General features: G+C 44.9%; 2 gene segments (V, D, J or C); both read right to left on the minus strand.

The window, feature by feature from the left end:
• LOC120936501 overlaps positions 1-21,121 on the minus strand; it is a 339,157-nt gene that overhangs the window by 140,455 nt on the left and 177,581 nt on the right.
• The window catches only part of LOC120936375, a 167,481-nt gene that overhangs the window by 135,249 nt on the left and 11,111 nt on the right, over positions 1-21,121 (minus strand). Inside the window, 1 exon segment of the V gene segment in view lies at positions 10,556-10,621. Within this exon segment, the coding sequence occupies positions 10,556-10,621 (66 nt within the window).

Raw genomic sequence — 21,121 nt, forward strand, 5'->3', positions numbered from 1 at the left:
GGGGGGTAGACATGAAAGGTGAGGAGAAGAAATGTGTCCCTTGTGCGTGGCTTTCCAGTGCTCCTGCCCGCGGGCTGATTGGTGAGAGGTTACATGCCTTGTTAACCATGTGGTACCCAAAAGGTTGGTCTTTTTTGCCACGCTTGATCTGCTTTTGGCAGAGATTGCAAATTGCAACAGTGTGATCGGTGGCACATGTGCTAAAAAAAGCCCACACAGCTGATCTGTGGGAAGTGGGCCAGGAGATAACAGCTCCACAATCAGATTGAATAGGGTGGCTGCTCTCTATTCTTCCATGGTGGCTGCCTCTGAAAGACATCCTGCCTCGTTGGGGTTGTTTCTCCCCCTTACTTTCCTCCTCTGCTCTATCTGGCACCCAAATTACATCAGTGACCTCAACATCCCCTCCATCCTCATCATCACTGGAGCCAACTTGGCAATATGCTGCAGTTTGGGGAACATGACTGCCAGTATCAGTGTTCTCCCCTCTCTGTAGACTTATGCCTCGTTTCCACGGAGCGGATCGGTTCGGTACGGTACGGTACGCTATTTTGGGTGTTTCCATTATGAAAGTGTGCCATTAAACTGAACCGTACCGGATGATTCTGGGTCCTGCTTCAGATGTGGGGCCATAGAAAATGGAACGGTTCCATTAGGGCGGAGATACAATACATTCCACTGATTGGTGGACGCGCTAGGCATTTTTTCTAAACCCTGAATGGTCCCTGACTGTCCGATTTACAGTGGAAGCGCTCACGAGAATAGACCGGTCCCATTCTAACCGCTCCAAATTTACTGACCCGAATCGTTCCGTTCAGTGGAAACAAGGCATTATACTACTCCCTTCCTCTACCTCAGAACCAACATCAGAATCAAGTAAATGTCTGTGCATCATCAATAAGCAAGTGTCTGATGCTATGTTCAAATAATTCAGCGGACTCTCCCATGCATGATGCTGGGGCTATGGCAGGAGTAGCTGTGGACAAGGAGGCAGAATAAACTTCTCTGTCAGCTGCAGTGGACTGCACACTAGTGTCAGCTTGGGTCATAGAGGATGAGAAGGATGAGAATGGCTTAGGAAGCCATTCACCACCTCCTTTGCATGCTGCGGCTGGATAGCACGGACACCATCACTAAACAGAGACAAACAAGCCCTGCCTGAGGACAGACCATGTGCACCCTTGCCTGTGAACGCAGATGCTGCTGGCCCCCTCTTAGTGCCATGAAAACATCTGCCTCTACTTGTTGGCCTCCCAGACATGATGGGGGGGGGGGGCTTATTACCCAAATTTAATAGAAACTGGAAAATGTGTGATTGGATGCACATTATTGAATGAAAAGAGGTGTTGGTGCACTTTAAATTCAGGACTGATGCTGACAGAAATGTAAAAACTATAAAAAAGGCCAGCATTGCAGTAATAGAAATTGATGAAAAAGAAGATCGCACACCATGGAAGGAAGAACTTCTGTAGAATAGTTACTTTATTGTCAAGGTGCCAAAGGATGTAGACATCGCGTTACAGGAACATTGGTAGAACGGTTTCGCACGGATAACTAATGCTTGTTCACAACCTTTTTCCTTCAATTACTATTGATGGTGGTGAACCCACTAAATCTGTTCCTACCAGGTGGTGTGCCTGTCCCTATTTTACCATGTCTGGGAGCCAGCATCCAATTGGATAGCTACCCCAGTGACCCAGGAAACCATAGAGGAGCCCTGTTCCTCCTAACTTCCTCTCCAACTTTAGTGACAGGGTGGTCCTGCCCAGACCCCAACCACTTACCACGGTGGCCTGTTCTGACCCCACATTTGTTTTTGTTTTTTTTCAAATTTTCGTTTTTATTTCGTTTCTTTTCCAAGAAAACAAAAAGCAAGAAAGTGATACAGGAAACATAAGAAGAGGACTAAGCATAGTCCTATACATCAACATATATATGGAAATTATATTTATACTCTCTCTTCAACTCTATTTACTATTCATAATATCTGTATCACTACTAGTTTCAATCCATTCCTCTATGATAGACCAAATACTTTCTACTTCTAAACTAAATTTCAGACTACCCGAGTATTCCATCTCCCACTAAATATCCATTTATTCTTTATCTAAAGTACTAATTCCCTCCTTATTCCCGCAGCACTTCCTTCCTCATTTTATCCCCCCTTTCCCTCCCCCCTTATCCCTACCTCTAGACCCCCTTCTTCCCCCATTCCCCTCCTCCAGCCGTCTATCCTCAGGCCGGAGAGAAGAATTAGGAGAAGAGAAGAAAAAAAAAAAAAAAAAAAAATTCTTAATAAGACAATACAATACACCCCTCCCCTCCTCCGCTGTCCTCCAACCGTGCGCAAAATGTTCTCTCTCCTATTTTCCTTCTTTCTTCCATCTACTACCCTTTATCTTATTCTCCTATTAGCTTTTTACCTTCCTCCGACTGTAAAAATAATTCCCAAGGTGCCCATATCATTTTAATTTGCTCTTTCTTATCTATTGTTTTTGGGAGGAGTTTCTCCATTATCCCTATTTTCCTTACTTTTTTCAGCCACATAGATATTGGAGGTGCCTCGGGGTCTTTCCATTTTGTTGCAATGCAACTTTTCGCCGCATTTATCAAATGACACATCATTGATCCCTTATATCTCACCGGATATATTTCAGCATGATGTAGTAGAAAAAACGATGGGTCAACTGGAATATGATATTCCGTAAATACTTGTGTAATTCTCCGTACTGTTTCCCAGAATTGTTGTATTATTGGACATCCCCAAAATGTATGTAGCATTGTCCCTTTCTCCCCACAGCCTCTCCAACATCTATCTGACATTTCAGGAAAAAATGTGTTTAAACGCGCTGGCGTATAGTACCATCTTGTTAATATTTTATAATTTAATTCTTGTATTTTCGTGCATCTTGAAGAGTTTAATGCTAAATTTATAATATTTTGGCTTTGTATTGGGGAAAAAACTTGGCCTAAATCTCTCTCCCATTTTACTAGGCTCGACATTCTAAAGTCTTCTGGTGGTGCAGTCAATAATATATACATTTTAGAGACCATATGGGCTAGTGTTTCCTTTCCTCCACAGTACTCCTCAAACTTTGTGAGTGCCCGTTTATACTTTTCTGCACCATCCAGAGTCTCCAGAAAGTGTCGTACCTGTCGCGCTTGCCATATCGGTATCTCACCGCTCCCTCCCCTTTGTGCTATTTCTCCTATTGTCATCCACCCCCTTTCACCCAGAAAGTGGGAGGCTTGAAATCTACCCTTTTCTTTTAATTTCTTGAGTATATGGGATTCCAAACCAGGCCGGAATTCTGGATTTCCTATTATTGGGTAGAGGGGGGAATTATTAGTTGAGAAATTCGGATTATGACATATTTTATTTCCAGTCCATAAAGTTGGTCCTATCGTTGGGTGAGTTTTAACTGTAAGGGGTAACGCAGAATAGCACCATATTGCCCTATCTAACGGTACAGGGCACATTTGTTGCTCTATAGTGATCCACAATTTATAATCCCCATGTCTACTCCAATCTGCTATCCTTCCCAACTGGACTGCGTGATAGTACTTTAACATATCCGGTGCTGATATCCCTCCCACCTTCTTGGGTAGGATCAATAATTTCCTACCGATCCTGGGCCTTTTACTCCCCCATATAAATTTTGTAAATAATGCCCGAATTTGATTGAAGTACGACATGGGGATCTGAATTGGTAGAGCTTGAAAAAGATATAAAAACTTTGGCACTACACTCATTTTCAAAATATTAGATCTCCCAAACCAAGAGTGCATCCCTCTACTCCATCCATCTAACATTGTTCTGATTGTACCCAATAATGGTTTAAAATTTAGTTCAAAAGTATCCTTTAAATCTGGTGGCATTTGAGTGCCCAAATAATTCAATGCCCTCGTCGTCCACTTAAACTTAAAACTAAATTCCAAACCATTCTTAATCGACCCTGGCAGAGCGACCCCCATTGCTTCAGATTTATTATAATTTATTTTAAAGTTTGACATCCTCCCGTAGAGTTCTACTTCTTTCATTAAATTTGGAAGGGATATCTGTGGTTTTGTTAGGGAGAAGAGCATGTCATCTGCGTAAGCCGATACTTTGTATTCCCTCCCTCCCAATTGAATACCCACTATATCTCTGTTCTGTCGAATCTTGTTTAATAATGGTTCTAATGTCAATGCAAATAATAAAGGCGACAGGGGGCAGCCCTGCCTAGTACCATTTGTGATTGCTAGAGGCTCAGAGTACACCCCATTCACTTTTACCAAAGCTCTGGGTCCCGCATACACCCCCGCTATCCACTGAACCATCCGCTCTCCTAATCCCATTTGTTTTACTGTTCCCAACATAAACTCCCAATTCACTCGATCGAATGCCTTCTCTGCATCTGAGTTCAAGAAAACACTCGATATCTTCTTTTCTTTTACTTGGTTTATTAAGTTTAACACTTTAATAGTACTATCCCTTGCTTCTCTATTTGGTATGAACCCAACCTGATCCAAATGTACCAGTTTAGATAGATAGGGCTGTATACGTGATGCCAAAATCTTTGTCAAAATTTTAATGTCTACATTTATTAATGATATTGGTCTATAACTAGTGCATGCCCCTGGATCCTTCCCTTCTTTTGGGATAATCGTAATATGTGCTAATAACGTCTCCGGGGGTAACATTCTTATTTGTCCTACTGTATTAAACAATTTAGTCATATAGGTCCCTAATAGTGTACTAAAGCTTTTATAATATTGTATGGTGAACCCATCTGGGCCTGGGGCTTTACCCTGTTTTATTGTTTTCATTATTGATTGCACTTCCTCCAGAGTAATTGGTTTTCCCAAATCCCTTCGCTCTGGAGATGTTAATCTAGTCAGACCTGCTGAGGATATATATTTCTCCACAGCCCCAGAGGGGTTCTCCTTCCCTTGAAGGTTATATAACGCGGCGTAGTATTTCCTAAATTCTTGTGCTATTTCTTTTGAAAGGTGGAGTTTTTTATCTTCTTTGGTTTTAATAAATGGGATATATGACCGTGACTGTAATTTTTTCAATTTTTTTGCTAGTAACTTCCCACATTTGTCACCTGAATCATATGTCATCTTCTCTGCATATTGTAGAACCGCTTCAGCCTTATATCTAAGGAGATCCGCTACCTGTCTTCTTAAATGTGTTAATTCAATTCCTATACCCATTTCTGTCTTTTTTTTATGTTGTATCTCCAATCTCTGTATCTTTTCTAATAATTCTTTTATTTGTTTTTCTCTAGCTTTCTTAACTCGGGAGCCATGTTTAATTAAAACCCCTCGAATCACTGATTTATGGGCTTCCCAAACTATTCCCGGATCACTTTCTTCATTATCATTTGTCTGGAAATACCACGTTATTTCTTTTTTTACGTCTTCAATTATATCGGGATTCTGTAGTAAACTCTCATTTAATTTCCACCTCCGCTCTGACGTCTGAGTTCCCTCTCCCCAAGTTATTTCCATTGTTACTGGGGCGTGATCTGTCCAAGTTATATTCCCAATTGAAATGTCCTTTATTAAGTGTAAACACTGATGAGGTATCAAAAATAAATTTATTCTTGAATATATTTGATGTGGGTTTGAAAAATATGTATAGTCTTTCTCTCCTGCATGTAATATGCGCCAACCATCTACTAACTGAAATTCAAATAGTTTTTGTATGATTTGTTTCCTAATTCTATTTGACACTGACGACATCCCTACTGAGGTATCTTCCTTTGGGTTCAAGGCTATATTCAAATCTCCACCACATATCAATTTACCCTCTTTAAAGTTCATCAGTTTAGTGATCACCTTTGATAAGAAACTATCTTGATGTATGTTCGGTGCATAAATCGTCGCTAATGTTACATTCTCGCCCCCTATTTTCCCTTTAAGAAACAAGAATCTCCCTCCTGGATCCGCATATTTATCCGTTAAGGACCATGGTATTCTATTTGCTATTAAAATTGCCACCCCTTTACTTTTAGCTTCCTTGTTAGAGGCCTGGTATACATTGGGAAAATTCCTGTTTTGAAGATATGTAGATACCCCATCTTTAAAGTGTGTTTCCTGAATAAATCCTATATCCGTTTTGAGAGATTTTAGTTTGTTTAATAATATTTTCCGCTTCTCTGGGATATTGAGTCCTCTAACATTTTAGAGAGGTGATCCTTATTGTATCCATCTAACGCACCAAGATTGGCCGACAGCGGAGAGAGGGGGGGGGGGTAACAGACAAAAAATAAAAAAAAATAAGGAAAGAGCCCAACAAACTCCTCCTATAGGGGTCTTATGAGGTACGAATTTTATGTTACGGCTTCTACGTGGGACTTCAATTATCCCGTAGTTACCGAAAATAGGGGGAATTAACCTCCAAAGGCTAGAGTGGCTAAGCTCCTGCTGCCCTTCCTCACTATATTTAATTCCTCTTTAAACCCTTCCAATCTTATTTACCCTGTGATCTCCCCTTTCTCCTTTCCCTTCTCTTACTCCTCTCCCTTCCTTTCCCCTCCCCTTCACCTTCTGATCTCTATATTAGTATCCCTCCCCTACCTCCAAAATCCTTCAGCCTTCCCCCTTCCCCATTCCCATTTCCTCATAATTCTCTTCTTTATATACACACATCATTGACATATCTAGTTTTCACTTCATAACCCATATACTTTGACAGGCTATTTTCACATTAATAGAAAATCAAACATTAGTATCATTGTTATTCATAATCCTCTTATTTCCTATATCAGTATTGAGTTCAATTTATAAGTATCCCTTCTATTTATTAAATCCAGTTTAAATCTTTTCCCTTCCACCTCCCCCCCTTTTTCTTATATATTCATCCTCTCCCCTTTTCCATAGTTCCCCCCTTCTGTTCCTCTCCTTGTCCCTTTTTCTTCTTTTCCCCTTTTTTAATACGGCATCTTCATATTCCCAGCCTTGAACCCCCTGAACCTCCTTATGTGCATTACCTAATCCCCAATATGTGAAAGTGCAGGATATCAATTTAAACTGTGATTTGTGTAACGTGTTATTAACTTAATTGTGTCACTTTTATCTACCATATCTCCCTCCCCCCCCCCCCCCCCCATGGTCCTTATATTTATTTATTAAAAAAAAAAAAAAAAAAAAAATATTCTTTCATATGTACAATAGTGCAAGTGATCTCCCTTTCTGCCCCCCCCCCCCCCCTCTCCCCATAGACTAACCCCTCTCAATATTCTTATATGTGTACAGTGATGTACGTGATCAAGTGTTTAATTTTATTTTGTGTTACCAAAAAAAAAAAAAAAGGTTTAGGGTGGTCTATCCTGATCTATTTAATAATATATAGTGCTGTATTATTTATATTCTATTGTATAGTCATTCTAACATATTTTTTATCCTCTCATATTTCAAACATAACTAAACATTCCAATAAGGGTTCAATATCCACATATGAGTAAGAAAAAGAAGGGGGTCAATTGGGGGGGGTTCATGTCCAGACTTTACATTAATACCTTCATGGGAAAAAAAATAAAAATAAAATTAAATAAATTTAAATAAATATAGAAATGAGGATGTATACAGTCCATACCATCAATTCATATTTCCCCTTCTCCTCGGTTCAAAAAAAAAAAGGGGGGAGGACAAACCAGTGATCTGGTCTCTATTGATACCTAGGAGAGACATATATAGTTCTGTATAGTCATCTATTTTATCTTGAGAGAGGGAAAAAAAAAAAAAAAAAAAAGGGAAAAACACTCACAGTTTTCCATTTCCCCAACCCAGTCTCTATGTTTTATTTCGATTTTCTTCTATTCTTCTACGTTGTGGTTCTCGATCTCTTATTATTTGTGGGCCACCTTTCCGACGTGATCTTTCCATTGGTTGTAGCCAGTCTGGGACCTCTATCTTTTCTATTCCCAGAAAATTAAACAACTCTGGAAGTTCTAACGGTTCAGATAGTAAAAATGAAAGTGGACCTTTCTTAACCAATAATGTAATCGGGTATCCCCAGCTATAGGTCCCGCCCCCCGATTTAATTTTTTCCAAAAGCGGTCGTAATTGCGACCGCCGTTGTAAAGTAGCCCATGAGAGGTCCGGGAGAATCTTTATTGTCATTTCTTCAAATTTTATTACCTTTACCTCCCAAGCCTTGCGACTACTTATTTCTTTATGGGCATAATGGTGGAAACGGCCTATCACATCTCTGGGTCTTGCTGGGTCATTGGGCCGGGGCCCCAGGGCCCTATGTAGTCGATCAAATTCAATCTGTTTCTGTTCCTGTATTAATTCCGCCCCTAGCTGCTGGCATATTGTTTTGACTACTCTTTGTATAGATTCTCCCTCAATTTCTTCTGGTATCCCTCTAAAACGTAAATTTAGCCTTCGACTTCTATCTTCAATTTCTTCAAATTTCAGATATATCGCCGGACTCTGTAGTCTATAGGGGGATTCTTTTTCCCTTATCTCTTCTAGCTTAGTTACCCGATCTTCCAACTTCACCACCCGTGTCCCTTCTTCTGAGATTTTTTCTGAAAGGGCTTGCATCTCAGATCTGATTAACTGCATTTCTTTCCGGTGTCCCTCCTCTAGTCGGGTCACCAATGTTTCCATCTCATCCCTTGTTGGGAGAGCCTGAAGGATCGCCAGTTCATCTCTCGTTGGTAATGCCTGCAGAATCGCCATTAAATCTAATCCACCTACACTATTTTCAACCATTTTCTTATACTCCCTACTACTTATCTCTTCCTGTTCTTGCTCCCCTTCCATCGCCTGTGATGTAGTAAGGCTCATCCGGGGTGCTGCTCTCGAAATTTCCGGATAATCTGCCCCCCTTGTCTCAAGCACTGAGGCTCTTGCAGTAGCTGTGGCTGCTCTTGTACGTAGGAAATAGTCTTTAATTTCTGGCTGTGTCAGTGGGGTCAATATTTTTTTGGTTTGAATCTGTTGCTGCTTTTGCTGTGGGTTCCTTGCCTTTTTTTCATTTACTACATTCATCCCAACTGCAGCCAGCGAAATAAATACTGCCCAGTCTCCCTGGTTTTTCCCTTTAAACTTTATCCGATCAACAAAGTTAAGAAAAGAGTCCTGATATATTCACCAGTATCTTCCAGGGTCTATATAACACATATCTTAGAACACCACCTGTAGCCTGTAGCCCCTTTTTCCGTTGTATCACCCTTATATAATAAGCTCACAGTCTCATGGGCTCCTTTACTTCATATCCACTGCAACTGCCTCCAGGCATCTGTGCTTCCTTGAAAGCCCCCCCTTTTTATTGTCCTGATCTCTTTCTCAATGACAGTGTTTAATATGTATATATATCTTTTTTTTTTTTTTTTTTTTACCGCAGCAGCAGCAGCTCCTTACTCACACACTTCACCCGTCTCTCTTCGGCGCCTCCGGATCACTTGTGCCGCCCAGTATTCCCGGCTGCAGTTACTGCAATGATCTACGGGGGGTCCGTTCCTCCTTCCGCCTCTCGCTCACCGCCGACTTCTCCCCCTCCTCGCGGCGTGGCAGTGCGGCGGTATATGTCGGTATGTGTCGGCTATATCAGCTCCCCCGTTCAAGCTCCCTGCTCTGAGTCTCTCCTCCACCTTCTCGCACCGCGCGCTCAGCAGTCTCCACCTTCTCACACCACTCGGCTCCACTCACCCACACAGAGGCTTTGAACGGCTCCAGGTGACCGGGGTGCTGTTCTGTCCGGGATCCGGGATTATAGTCAGGCAGGATTCAGGCTTCAGGTAGGTTTCTCGGACTCGGCTTCTCAGGCTCCAAAATTCTAAAGCTCCCAGCTGCTTTTGCTTTTGCCCGTTTTTCAAAAAAATAAGTAATTTCAACAGATCGTTGCTTAACTGCTTGTAAGAAATGCAATAAATGTTCAAACGATCAGAAAAGACATGGATGCTTGAAAGAAATGCAATAAATGTTCAAACGATCAGATCAGATCAGTATAGCAGTATAGCAGTATAGCGTAGAAGTATAGCATAGTATAGCATAGAAGTTTTTCAGGGCTTCAAGCTTTCCAGGCTACACATATGTTTAGTGAGGTAAGGTGCAGCTCAGCTCAGCATGTGTTTCCTCACTCCGCCATTGTTAGGCCACACCCCACATTTGTTATACAGGACTGCCCACTCACAGCTCCTGATAACTGTAATGACTGCATAACTGAGTTACTCTTCACATGCAGTAATGAGAGTGACACTGTGGTCCCTGGACACAGCATCATTGGGACAGAGGTCTAAGATGCAGGACTGTCTTGCAAAATTTGAGACAGCTGCATCTATGGAACAGCCAAATCTCCCAGCTAGATAAGAGATCTCCCTTTTTCAGTATCCATTGGGTCGGCTGGTATTTTAAATATTGAGGAAGAATAAAAAACTGAACTGTTTAGGCAGGCACATATGTTTTTTCCAATTTAATATATAGCATAAGTTTAAATAATGTCACTTTGTCATTAACTGAGAATATAAAGTACACTGATGCCTCTGGTGTTCTCTATAAACATTGCACATTGTGTTTATGTCACATGTCACTACTTCTATATATCACTGTGAACATGCTAGCACCAGAGACCACAGTAAAAAGAGCACAGTGAAAAACTCCTTCATCCTCCGTCTGCAATCTACTGATAGACAGAACGGCCGATCCTCCTGATATTTGGGCTGAGAACCGATCTGATATTCCAGATGGTCTGTTATTCTGGTTGCTGCTACTGCTACTATAAACTATCAGTTTGGGGACACTTCCAGGGGTCTGTAGGTACCACGAGGGGTAGTTATCCCCAGTTACTGATCCTCCACTCCGACTACAGGTCAAACGGGCACTTTCACCAGGAGACCCAGACATGGCAGCATTCTGAGTGACAGTAAACTGAGCCACAGAACCTGAAATATGAACAGAACAATGTTATAGAAAGAGAAGATGGAGAATGCCCTTGTGTAATATACCCATATAGATCATTTTATCTTACCAGAACAAGATAAAATCAGTGTGAGGAAGAGGATGGTAAGAGACATGGTGGGGTGTATTCTCTATGTAAGTGATGTAGAATTGGATTTGGGGTTATAAAGCATCCACAGAGAACAGGATGTGCCTTCTAATGCAAATGATTGTCTATTCCCTTGTAAAAAAAAAAAGTAATGCTGTTAGATACCTACTGTTTCCTTTTTTACATAGATATAAAATGATTTGATTATCTTATACCAGGGGAATCCCAACTTTTCTAATAAAGGGCAAGTTTATTGTCCTTCAGGCTTTAGGAGGGCCGGATTGTGGCTAGCGGGGGTAGAAATGTCCGGGGCCCAGCATCGGTAAGAATAAATATGGCCTCAGGGTTGGTGGTCAATAGGATGAGTAGTGTCCTTCTTAGTAGTAGGAATAGTATCCAATCATTGGTATCAGTGGAAGAAATAGGGCCCCATTGTTGGTGTCAGTGGGAGGAATAGTGCCCAAGGGCCGGATAAAGGCTAGCAAAGGGCCACATCCGGCCCTCGGGCCACAGTTTGGAGACCCCTGTCTTATACTAATGATAATGTAACAAATTAGGTTCTATTCACATAGCTTTAACATCAGGATAAGCCTCTTTCTTTTAAACATGTCAGTTAAAAATAACGGCATCTTTATTTTTATGTTAAACTTTTGTGCCTATTAATTTTATATAGCTGTATGATGATTTGTGACGTAATTACATACACTCATACACGGAAGTCTGCACAAATCACAGACTCCCATTTTGATGCCCCCCCCCTTCTTTGTACTCCTCTTCCCTAGTGAAATCTCTGTAATCAGTTTACACCTAATAACAGGTATATATACCTTTTACTTCCATTTCTTTGCAGTGTACGATGCCCCTCTGCAGGTTTTTCCTCTTTTTTTACACCAATTGTCAGTAGATAGCCCCAAAAATAAAGTACCCTGTGCATTGCTGTCCATTGGAAAAAGACAAGACCCACTAATAAAAGTGATGGCCAATGTAAATGGCCCGGTTACATTGGTAGTCAGTGGAGAAGGGCCTTCATACATTGGTAGATGGACATAAAAATCGAAATCCCTAGCAAGTGGCTGGGGATAAGAATTTTACTGATGTTGATTGTCCATGGAGCTCCTAGGGAAAGGCAATGTCTGTTCCTGTGAGGTGACAATGGTGTAGGCTCTTGAGCCCTGCTTACAGGGAGATTCCCGGACACAGCCTGGGATAACACCTTGGCTTGGCGGGATGGAGGAGCATGATACAGAGCTGTCTTAGCATCAGCAAATCCTGGACAGTTGGCATCCATGCAATTGGTGAGATCTCATCTCCCCAGTTCCTGGGTCCACACACATGCTGTAGCAATTATGAGGTGGTCCCACTCTCCTTGTTAGACGTTTTGGTTATTTAATATCATGGAGATAGCAACTGACAGTGGTGGAACACCTAAAGGTGGGCAGGAATACCATACCTAGCCATCATTTCACTCCCGACACAGTTAAACCCTCCCACAATCTATCTCAGGCCCTCCCAATGACTTGGTTATCCTGCCCAGACCCCACCCACTTACCACAGTGGCCTGCCACTGACAGCCCCTTATCACTGTAATGAATACTCATGTGCATTAATTTTAATTGGAGTAACACTGTGATCCCTGAACATCGTCCAGGACACCACATCATTGGGACAGAGGTCTAAGGCCCCGTACACACGGTCGGTTTGGTCTGATGAGAATGAACCGAAGTTCATTTTCATCGGACCAAACCGACCGTGTGTATAGGCTATCTGTCTGGTTTCCTTCGGTCCAAAATTTCTAAACATGCTTCAAAACCGAACCGATGGACCGCTGCCCCATCGGACCAAACCGATGGTTAGTACAGAAAAGCATCGGTTCAAAACCCGCGCATGCTCAGAATCAAGTCGACGCACGCTTGGAAGCATTGAACTTCGTTTTATTCAGCACGTCGTGTGTTTGACGTCACCGCGTTCTGACCCGATCGGATTTTGGACTGATGGTGTGTACACATCAGGCCGTACGGCCACTTCAGAGGTGAACCGATGAAAACGGTCCGACGGGCCAGTCTCATCGGTTTGGTCCGACCGTGTGTACGGGGCCTTAGATGCAGACTGTCCTGGCAAATCTGGGACAGTCGAATCTATGGAACAACCATAACTTCCAGCTACATAAGAGCAAGTCAGAAATTATGACAGAGAGATGTACCTTTTTGAGTATCCACTGGGTGAATGCCATTTTAAATAATGTGGAAGAGTTTACTAAACTGCTCATGCAGGCTCATATGTTTATTCAAATTTAATATAAGGCATAACTTTAACCACTTGCTTACTGGGCACATAAACCCCCTTCGTGCCCAGGCGAAATTTCAGCTGCCGGCACTGCGTCGCTTTAACTGACATTTGCGCGGTCGTGCGACGTGGCTCCCAAACAAAATTGACGTCCTTTTTTCCCCACAAATAGAGCTTTATTTTGGTGGTATTTGATCACCTCTGCGGTTTTTATTTTTTGCGCTATAAACAAAAAAAGAGCGACAATTTAAAAAATATATATATATTTTTTACTTGTTGCTATAATAAATATCCCAATTTTTTTTTCTCAGTTAAGGCCGATACGTATTTTTCGACGTATTTTTGTAAAAAAAAACCGCAATAAGCGACTGGTTTGCGCAAAAGTTATAGCGCCTACAAAATGGGGAACAGAATTATGATTTTTTTTTATTATTATTTTTTTTACTAGTAATGGCGGCGATCTGCAATTTTTATTGGGACTGCGATATTGCGGCAGACATATCGGACACTTTTGACACAAATTTGGGACCATTCACATTTATACAGTGATCAGTGCTATAAAAATGCACTAATTACTGTATAAATGTGACTGGCAGGGAAGGGGTTAACACTAGGGGGTAAGGAAGGGGTTAAATGTGTATCCTGGGTGTGTTCTAACTGTGCCGCCAGGTACACGCATCGGCTCTTCAGCTATGCGCCGGGACAGTGTTTACCCGCTGCGCGCCCCCCAGAGGCGCGCGCGGGTAATGCACTTTAAAAGACGTCCAAAGACGTCCACTTGGCACTTGAGAGCCGCGCTGTTGATGTCTTTTGTCAATAACGCGGGTCTCAAGTGGTTAACCACTTAAGGGCTGGAAGGATTTGCCCCCTTAATGACTAAGCCATTTTTTGCGATACGCCACTGCGACGCTTTAACTGACAATTGCGTGGTTGTGTGACACTGTACCCAAACAAAATTGATGTCCTTTTTTCCCCACAAATAGAGCTTTCTTTTGGTGGTATTTGATCACCTTTGCGGTTTTTATTTGTGCGCTATAAGCAAAAATAGAGCGACAATTTTGAAAAAAGAAAACACAATATTTTTTACTTTTTGCTATTATAAATATCCCCCCCCAAAAAAAAAAAAAATTTCTTCCTCAGTTTTGTTCAATATGTTTTTCTCTACGTATTTTGTATAGAATTTTTTTTTGCAATAAACGTATATTGATTGGTTTGCGCAAAAGTTATAGGCCCGGATTCACAAAGCACTTGCGCCGACGTATCTCTAGATACGCTGCGTAAGTGCAAATATGCGCCGTCGTATCTGTGCGCCGTACCCACAAACTAAGATACGCCTAAAAACAGGCTCCATCCCGCCGACGTAACTTGCCTACGCTGGCGTAGGGTGGGCGCACATTTACGCTGGCCGCATGGTGGCGCTGCCATTGATTAGCCATTCAAATATGCAAATGAGGAAAATACGGCGATTGACGAATCTGCGCCTGCCCGGCGCAGGCTACGAGAGGTGCGCGTAAGTTGTACGTCCGGCGTAAAGTTAAGCCCCATAAAGGAGGTGTAACTCAGCAGCAGACATGTAAAGGTCTGCATCAGGGAACAGAAGCCGGCGGTTTTTACGTAGTTTACGTTGGACGTGTGTCTGGATGGGCGTAAATTACGTTCATGGCGTAGGCAGTGATCCGGCGTATCTTAGGTAGTTGTTCCGACGTGGTTATGAGCATGCGCACGGGGATGCGTCCACGACACGACGCATGCGCAGTTCATTCAACGTACTTGTCTGGCTCTCAAACCATCATTTGCATGGGGTCACGCCTCATTTGCATGGCTCACGCCCACTTCCACTTACGCCGACTTACGCCTTCCAAACCCAGCGCAGTTTTGAGAGCATTGGCTTTGTGAATTCAATGCTTGCCTCTCTGCACTGCGTTGGCGTAGCGTACAGGAGATACGCTACGGCGGCATAAATGTGCGGCGCTGTCTGTGAATCCGGGCCTATGGGGCTGATTTACCAAGCCTTTACTCCATGACTCATGGAGTAAAAGCAGGAGTAGCAGCCGTTTTGCCATTTACTAAAGAAATACGCTGCTAGTGCAGTGTATTTCCCTAGTTACTAATGTGCTCCGTGCGCCCAGGAGAGGGTGCATTGTGCACCAGTACAGACCTGGCGCACGGCACATTAAACTGTAAATTGCGGGGGTTTGGGCGGGAGTTTATTAGGGGGGGAGGTGGGGGGATGCAGGGGAAGTGAAGTGACATGTGTTTTGAAGTGTTTGGCGGGCCGAATTGAAAGGGAAAGTGTTTTTTGAAAACAGATCCCCGTACGCTTGCACAGTGCGCCTGAACCTCGGGAGGTTCATTTGCATACTGGGCATGCGCAGAGAGAAAAGTCAGGGATTCCCGTGCGCCTCGTCAGTACGCCGTGAAAATCTTGGTAAATACCAAGCGGCGTACCCGTGAATGCGCTGCGTGACGCGGCGCACGGGAATCTCCGAGCTGTTTTCAGCCCTGAAGGGGAACTCCGCGCCAAATTTCAAACTTGAAATCGGCGCGGGTCCCCCTCCAGGGCTACATTAGGCTCTTAGGCTTGGTCCGGAACGTGAGGGGTTAAACCCGCGCCGATTCGGCGCGGGGGTCCCCCCCAGATCCAAACCAAGCCCTCATCCCAAGCATGCAGTCTGGCCCGGACAGGAATGGGGGCGGGGACGAGCGAGCGCCCCCCCCCCTCCTGAGCCGTACCAGACCGCATGCCCTCAACATGGGGGAGTGTGTGCTGTGGGGGAGGGGGGCACTGCCCCCCCACCCCACAGCACTCTTGCCCCCATGTCGATAGGGACAAGAGCCTCTTCCCGACAACCCTTGCCATTGGTTGTCGGGGTATGCGGGCGGGGCTAATCGGAATCTGCGAGCTCCCTTTAATAAGGGGGCCCCCAGATGCCGGACCCCCACCCTATGTGAATGAGTATGGGGTACATCGTACCTCTACCCATTCACATGGGGGAAATGTAAAGTAAAAAAAACACACCACACACAATAAAATATTTTATTAATCAGCTCCGGAGCCCCCCCTTTCTTCTTTAGCTCTCTTAGAAGGGGGGGTTTCTTCTCTCCCGATCTTCTGCCGGGACCCTGGGCTTCGGTGATTTCTGCCGGGGGAGGGCGCCATCCCTCGGTCCTCTCCGGAGCCTTCCGCCGGATGCCCCCACCCCATTTAAGCTCTTTTTCATTAGGGAGGGGCATCCGGACTTCGGGGTCTTCTGCCGGGGGATGGCGCCTATCCCCCGGTCTTTCCGGTGCCTTCCGCCAGGGTTCCGGTCTTCCTGGTCTTCTGCCGGGGGTGCGCCAACTCCCAGGTCTTTTCTCTGCTCCCTCTTCTGCCTGGCTCCCCCGCGGAGCCAGGGCTTTCTTCCGTCTTCTTTCTTCTCTCTTCCTTCTTCTGCCTGTCTCCTCCGGGAGCACAGGGCTTGTCTGCGCTGTCCTCTCCCTTCTCTTCCATTGGATGTTGACACGACGAGGTTCCGCGCTGACATGCCGTGTCAGCGGCGGGCATGGACTTATATAGGGCAATGCCACCATGTGACCTCAACCCATGTGACATCACATTCCCTGGGCATGATGGGAATGTGATGTCACATGGGTTGAGGTCACATGGTGGCATTGCCCTATATAAGTCCATGCCCACTGCTCAGACGGCATTCCAGCGCCGGACCTCGTCGTGTCAACATCGAATGGAAGAGAAGGGAGAAGACAGCGGAGACAAGCCCTGTGCTCCGCGGAGGAGACAGGCAGAAGCGGAAGGCATCGCAGAAGCCCGGAGAGTGGCGCCCTCCGGCGGAAGACACCGTACAAGCCCGGGACCCTCCCCCAAAGGCAGGAGCCTCCCTGGTGAAGGGGGTCCCGGTGAATTACGTCGCTGAAGACGGGGGTGGGGTGCCAGTGCACCCCCCCCCGCAGAAACCGTCGTGGAAGCCCGGGACCCTCCCCCAAAGGCAGGAGCCTCCCTGGTGAAGGGGGTCCCGGTGAATTACGTCGCTGAAGACGGGGGTGGGGTGCCAGTGCACCCCCCCCCGCAGAAACCGTCGTGGAAGCCCGGGACCCTCCCCCAAAGGCAGGAGCCTCCCTGGTGAAGGGGGTCCCGGTGAATTACGTCGCTGAAGACGGGGGTGGGGTGCCAGTGCACCCCCCCCGCAGAAACCGTCGTGGAAGCCCGGGACCCTCCCCCAAAGGCAGGAGCCTCCCTGGTGAAGGGGGTCCCGGTGAATTACGTCGCTGAAGACGGGGGTGGGGTGCCAGTGCACCCCCCCCCGCAGAAACCGTCGTGGGAGCCCGGGACCCTCCCCCAAAGGCAGGAGCCTCCCTGGTGAAGGGGGTCCCGGTGAATTACGTCGCTGAAGACGGGGGTGGGGTGCCAGTGCACCCCCCCCCGCAGAAACCGTCGTGGAAGCCCGGGACCCTCCCCCAAAGGCAGGAGCCTCCCTGGTGAAGGGGGTCCCGGTGAATTACGTCGCTGAAGACGGGGGTGGGGTGCCAGTGCACCCCCCCCGCAGAAACCGTCGTGGAAGCCCGGGACCCTCCCCCAAAGGCAGGAGCCTCCCTGGTGAAGGGGGTCCCGGTGAATTACGTCGCTGAAGACGGGGGTGGGGTGCCAGTGCACCCCCCCCCCGCAGAAACCGTCGTAGTAGCCCGGGACCCTCCCCCAAAGGCAGGAGCCTCACTGGTGAAGGGGGTTCCGGCAGAAGATGGCGAAGCCCGGGGCCTAATGGGGTGGTGGTGGGGGGCCCCGGCAGAAGACCCCCGGCTGACTAATAAATTAATTTATTCATGTGTGGTGTATTATTTTTTTCCATTTTTTTCCCCAGGTGAATGGGTAGGGGTACAATGTACCCCCATACTCATTCACATAGGGTGGGGGGCCGGAATCTGGGGACCCCTTTATTAAAGGGGTCTCTCAGATTCTGATAAGCCCTCCGCCCGCATACCCCGACAACCAACGGCCAGGGTTGTCGGGAAGAGGCTCTTGTCCCTATCGACATGGGGACAAGAGTGCTTTGGGTTGGGGGGGCAGTGCCCCCCTCCCCCACAGCACACACTCCCCCATGTTGAGGGCATGTGGTCTGGTATGGCTCAGGAGGGAGGGGGGCGCTCGCTCGTCCCCACCCCCATTCCTGTCTGACCAGACTGCGTGCCTGGGATAATGACTTGGTTTGGATCTTGGGGGGGACCCCACGCTATTTTTTTTGCGCGGGTTTAACCCCTTATGTTCCAGACCAAGCCTAAGAGCCTGGTATGCACCTGGAGGGAACCCACCTTATTTTTTTTCCGGGGGTCTGGAGTTCCCCTTCATGAACAGCGATCTGTCATTTACACATGTCAGTCCCCCCCCCCCTACAGTTAGAACACACCCAGGGAACATATTTAACCCCTCCCTCGCACCTAGTGTTAACCCCTTCCCTGCCAGTGGCATTTTTTGAGTAAGCAATGCATTTTTTACAGCACTGATCGCTAGAAAAATGCCAATGGTTCCAAAAAACTGTTCGATGTGTCCGCCATAATGTCGCAGTACCGATAAAAATCGCTGATCGCCCCAATAACTAGTTAAAACAACAACAAAAAAAAATTTGTAGACGCTATAACTTTTGCAAAAACCAAACACTAAACGCTATTTGCGATTTTTTGGAACCAAAAAGATGTAGAATACGTATCGGCCTAAACTGAGGGTTTTTTTATTTTTTTGAATATATATTTTTGGGGATATTTATTATAGCAAAAAGTAAAAATAATTTTTACATATGTGGGCGGGACTTACGCAAGTCCCGCCCACATATATAAACATCGTTCAAACCACACATGTGAGGTATTGACGCGTGCGTTAGAGCGAGAGCAATACTTTTACCACTAGACCTTCTTTGTAACTATAAACTGGTAACCTGGAAAAAAAAGAAAAAGGTCACCTATGGGGATATTCACGGAATTCATTTTGGCCCCATTGCAGGAGTGTTTCCAATAGTAAAGCGTGACATGTAAGGTATCTATTTACTCAGTGTAACATCATCTTTCACATTATCCCCAAAAATTGGGCTCACTTTTGTGTTTTGTTAATTTTTAACCACTTGAGCCCGGACCATATTTCTGGTCAATGACCGGGCAAGTTTTTGTGATTCGGCGCGGCGTCGCTTTAACTGACAATTGCGCAGTCGTGCGACGTGGCTCCCAAACAAAATTGGCAACCTTTTTTTTCACACAAATAGATTATTAAATGTGCGTGTTTACTTCTGTCTTTAACACCTCCCCTTCAGGCTGGAAAGCATCAGATCAGGGGAAACCCAAAAAAAAAAAGCTCTCATTCCATTGCAGCTTGGTTCCTACATGTGTGATGAACTGAGCATGCTCAAACACTTAGAAAAAAAATATCCTTTCTTTTTAAAAGGTGAAAAACACTCATTGGATGCTCATAGAGCGTGGTTTGGGTTAATTGCAGGTGTGCCCAATTACAAGCTCACCCAAACTAGAGACTGCAATTTGGTCATGTGATTTCAATTGCTTCATTACTAGCACTGTTATAAAAAGCTTGGATCGATCAGTCCTCAGCTGCCCTCAGAAGGGGCAGGCTGGCAGAAATGCTGTTGCTAAACACAAATGTGGTTTGTTGCATGGGTTTTGTTTTATTTTGCCAATGGTTTTGGTTTATTTTTAAATGATGTTCACTTTGATGTATTTGTCTATGTGGCCTTATTTTCTGAAAAATGTGTAAAGCTATGGTTAATTAGAATTTTGAAATGTATTTTTGTTTGTTTGTCTTTTTTTGCTTTCCTTGTTTTGTTGACCAATAAAAATTACTTTAAAATTGTTAAGTTTGTCTTTTGTTACTTTTTCATGCTACATATGTTGACAGCTGCAGCTGAACTAGGTTAGGGCCTAACAAATTATGTGTGATTTTTGTCTAAGCTTCTTTCCTGGTGTGTAATCATGAAATGTTTGCCATGTTTATTCTCCCTGACTTTAAAGACAAAAACTGGTAAGTATTTTATTTATTCTGCAGTGGTCCTCAGCCCTCAAGTACCCCCGACAGGACATGTTTTGGGGATTTCTCTTATCAAGAATTGCTGTCCAGACTATTTTAAAGCACATGTGCAAGATGAAGGAAAACCTGCAAACATGGCCTGTGGGGGGGGGGGTTTGCTATTGGTGGACAGGCTTGACGTGCTGATTTACAGCACTGTGCTTAAATCTAGCGCAAGGCAATCCTATTCAAATTGTGGGTGTTTGAGGGAAGCCAAGTGAGTGTTAGAACCCCTGCTTTGTGTTTTTTTATTTTTGTGTTGAGCTTTGTGTCCCTTTTCTTAAAATTGGCTTCACTTCCTGTCACACAGCTGAACAGGAAGTGAGGTTAAAACCCTACCAGTGTCATTTCTTGGGGACACCGGTCAATCTAACTAGTGTCCCCATTAAGCAAATTGCACTCCAGCACTGCTGTGTACACCCCAAATCATGGGTCTTCAAACTACGGCCCTCCAGTTGTTCAGGAACTACAATTCCCATCATGCCTAGTCATGTCTGTGAATGTCAGTGCATTACAAGGCCTCATGGGATGTGTAGTTCTACAACAGCTGGAGGGCCGTAGTTTGAGGATCCCTGCCCCAAATGATTATTTAGTTTGGGGTTTAGTAAAGGCAAAGCCACTCTGCAGTACAAGCATAGTTGCTGAAAATCAGAGAGGAAGCACTGATGGTTTTAACATCCAATCCTGTAGAAGCAAAGTTGTTTTGTTTTCTTCCTTGCTTTGCACTTGTAGGAGTGGATTTGCCTTTAGTAAATGGACCCCAAAGTCCAAGATCCCTAATAATTTGGGGTGTACAC

Source organism: Rana temporaria, chromosome 1, assembly GCF_905171775.1.
Source record: "Rana temporaria chromosome 1, aRanTem1.1, whole genome shotgun sequence".
Classification (NCBI taxonomy): domain Eukaryota; kingdom Metazoa; phylum Chordata; class Amphibia; order Anura; family Ranidae; genus Rana; species Rana temporaria.